The sequence below is a fragment of the Megascapheus bottae genome, chromosome 1, assembly GCF_031878675.1.
Source record: "Megascapheus bottae isolate mThoBot1 chromosome 1, mThoBot2.hap1, whole genome shotgun sequence".
NCBI classification, from domain to species: domain Eukaryota; kingdom Metazoa; phylum Chordata; class Mammalia; order Rodentia; family Geomyidae; genus Megascapheus; species Megascapheus bottae.
In genome coordinates this window covers 77,609,079-77,611,333 of record NC_143509.1, presented here as the reverse complement: position 1 = coordinate 77,611,333, position 2,255 = coordinate 77,609,079, and the positions used below count along the sequence as shown (strand labels likewise).

Genomic DNA, 2,255 nt, shown 5'->3' with positions numbered 1-2,255 from the left:
GTTGAGATGTATAAGGGGTGATAATTTTACAAGGATGAACTCCAAAAACATTAAGGGAGGTAGTAAGGGCTTGCATAATTAATTCAGCTATCATAGATGGATAAGGAATAATAATTTTCTTTGGAGAAATTGAGAAATGGACCCACAAAAGAGGGCCCTCTTGCCAAAAAACTCCAGTAGGTGTATAAGCAGAAGAGATCACAATAAACATGAGCTCTTTAGAATAGTCAATACGATCACAATGAGCTGTTTCTGTAGCTTTTTCTACAAGAAGCAAGGCTTTTTTCCTTCCAGAGTAAGCTCCCTAGGAGATAAGCGATCAGGATCCCCTTGTAATATCTCAAATAAAGGTTTAAGTTGTCCTGTAGATAGACCCAAAGAGGGTTGTAGCCAATTAATATCCCCTAAGAGATGTTGAAAATCATTTAAAGTAATCAATTTATCTTTAGCAATCTGAACTTTTTGTGGCTTAATACATGTATCCATAATTTGATATCCCAAATACAAAATGGAAGAACCCAATTGTACCTTTTCCTCAGCTATATGGAGTTCATGACTCTTTAACATATCCGACATTAAGCCAAAAAGTTGTAAAAGTAAATTTAAATTAGGGTGTGCTAATAAAATATCATCCATATAATGTATTACTATTACATCAGGATAACTTTCTCTAAGGGGCTTAATAGCTGCATCAATATACACCCGACAGATTGTAGGGCTGTTAGCCATACCCTGAGGTAGGACTTTCCATTGAAATCTTTGACAAGGACTTTCATTATTTATAGAGGGTACTGAAAAAGCAAACCTTGAAACACCCTTAGGATGTAATGGAATAGAAAAAAAAACAATCCTTAATATCAATAGTAATAATTTGATATCCCTTTGGAGTAGCTACAGGATTAGGGAGGCCAGGTTGCGTGGAACCCATAAGTTGCATAGAATTATTAATAACCCTCAAATCATGAAGAAGTCGCCATTTTCCAGATTTCTTTTCTATTACAAAAATAGGGGAATTCCAAGGAGAAGTAGAAGGCTCAATGTGGCCAGCTTGCAAGTATTCTTGTACTAACTTTTGGGCCGCTTGGAGTTTTTTTTTTGACAAGGGCCACTGAGGGACCCAAATAGGATTATCAGATTTCCATGTTATTTTTAACGGTGATTTCAGTGGCCCTTAATAAAAAGGATAACCAACTCCATAGCGGTCTTTTTTGGGGGTTATAAACAGAGGCTGAGGATTTCCTTGAAGATGTTTTCCCAGACCTTTCCCTTCCAGGTAACCCTGTTTATGCATCATTGTCCAAGCCCTCTTACCTGGGTAATATCCTGATTCAGGTTTTACCATCCAGTATTCTTTGTTTTCCTTGACAGGTTTTGTGGTAAGATGTACTCCCATTTGCTGAAATATATCTCTGCCCCATAACATGATAGACAATGATGCCAACACATAAGGCTGGAAAGTGCCTTTATGTCCCTCCTCATCCTGCCAGGATAAAACTTGAGCACTCCGATCAGGACTTTGTGAAAATCCTAACCCTCTCAACGTGCAATCAGCCTTCTGAAGAGGCCATTGCTTAGGCCAATGTTGAGCATCGATAATGGATATGTCTGTTCCAGTATCAAGGAGACCTTCAATGGTCATTCCTTGCACAAGTAATTTGAGCAGAGACCTTTTTGAACAATCCTGCGCCCAACAAACCATTTGTTCTTTCCCAGTTGACCCAAATCCCTTGGATTCTCTGTTTTGAGGCATATTCATACCTGGAAATAAGATTAATTAGGCTATTCTATCTCCTGGACTGATGACTGAGATACCACGGGGAGAACTCACCATAATTTTAATTTCACCTGCATAATCATGATCTATAACCTCTGGAAAGATATGAAGGCCAGAAAGAATAGGTGAACTACATCCAAGAAGCAAGCCTACTGAATTTGGAGGGAGAGGTCCTGACACCCCTGAGGGAATTAATTGAACTCCCATCTCAGGTGTTAATATGAGTCGGGAGGTAGACCAGAGGTCCAATACTGCGCTGCCTGAGGTTCCTCTGATGAGGGAGTCAATGGAAAGAAAGGATTGTGACGAGGAATGGTCTGGATTATGCCTGGAGTACAGCGTACTCGCATCTTCATAGCCCTGTACATTTGTGGGCCCCGAGGCAAAGGGCCCCGCCTTCCATTTTTTGACTTGGACCTATTTACCAGGTTCTCATCAATATCAGTGACAGGCCTACACTTATTTACCCAATGTTTTCCCC

The 2,255-nt window shown here is 40.0% G+C and overlaps 1 protein-coding gene across 1 annotated transcript; it reads right to left on the bottom strand.

The window, feature by feature from the left end:
• Positions 1 to 264: 264 nt before the first annotated feature.
• On the bottom strand, positions 265 to 1,756 carry LOC150069505 (endogenous retrovirus group K member 6 Pro protein-like). The gene is made up of 2 exons (XM_090331105.1): positions 1,312 to 1,756; positions 265 to 362 (listed from the first exon to the last, which is right to left on the bottom strand). The coding sequence occupies exons 1-2, from the start codon at positions 1,754 to 1,756 to the stop codon at positions 265 to 267; spliced, it is 543 nt and encodes a 180-aa protein (XP_090187231.1).
• Between the last annotated feature and the right edge of the window lie 499 nt (positions 1,757 to 2,255).

Bases quoted from the DNA above. Each gene is read 5' to 3' on its own strand.
- LOC150069505 (XM_090331105.1), bottom strand. From the start codon at position 1,756: ATGAATATGCCTCAAAACAGAGAATCCAAGGGATTTGGGTCAACTGGG. The intron at 363-1,311 runs GTAAGAGGGCTT...GTCTATCTACAG, and splicing joins TGAATCAGGATATTACCCAG to GACAACTTAAACCTTTATTT.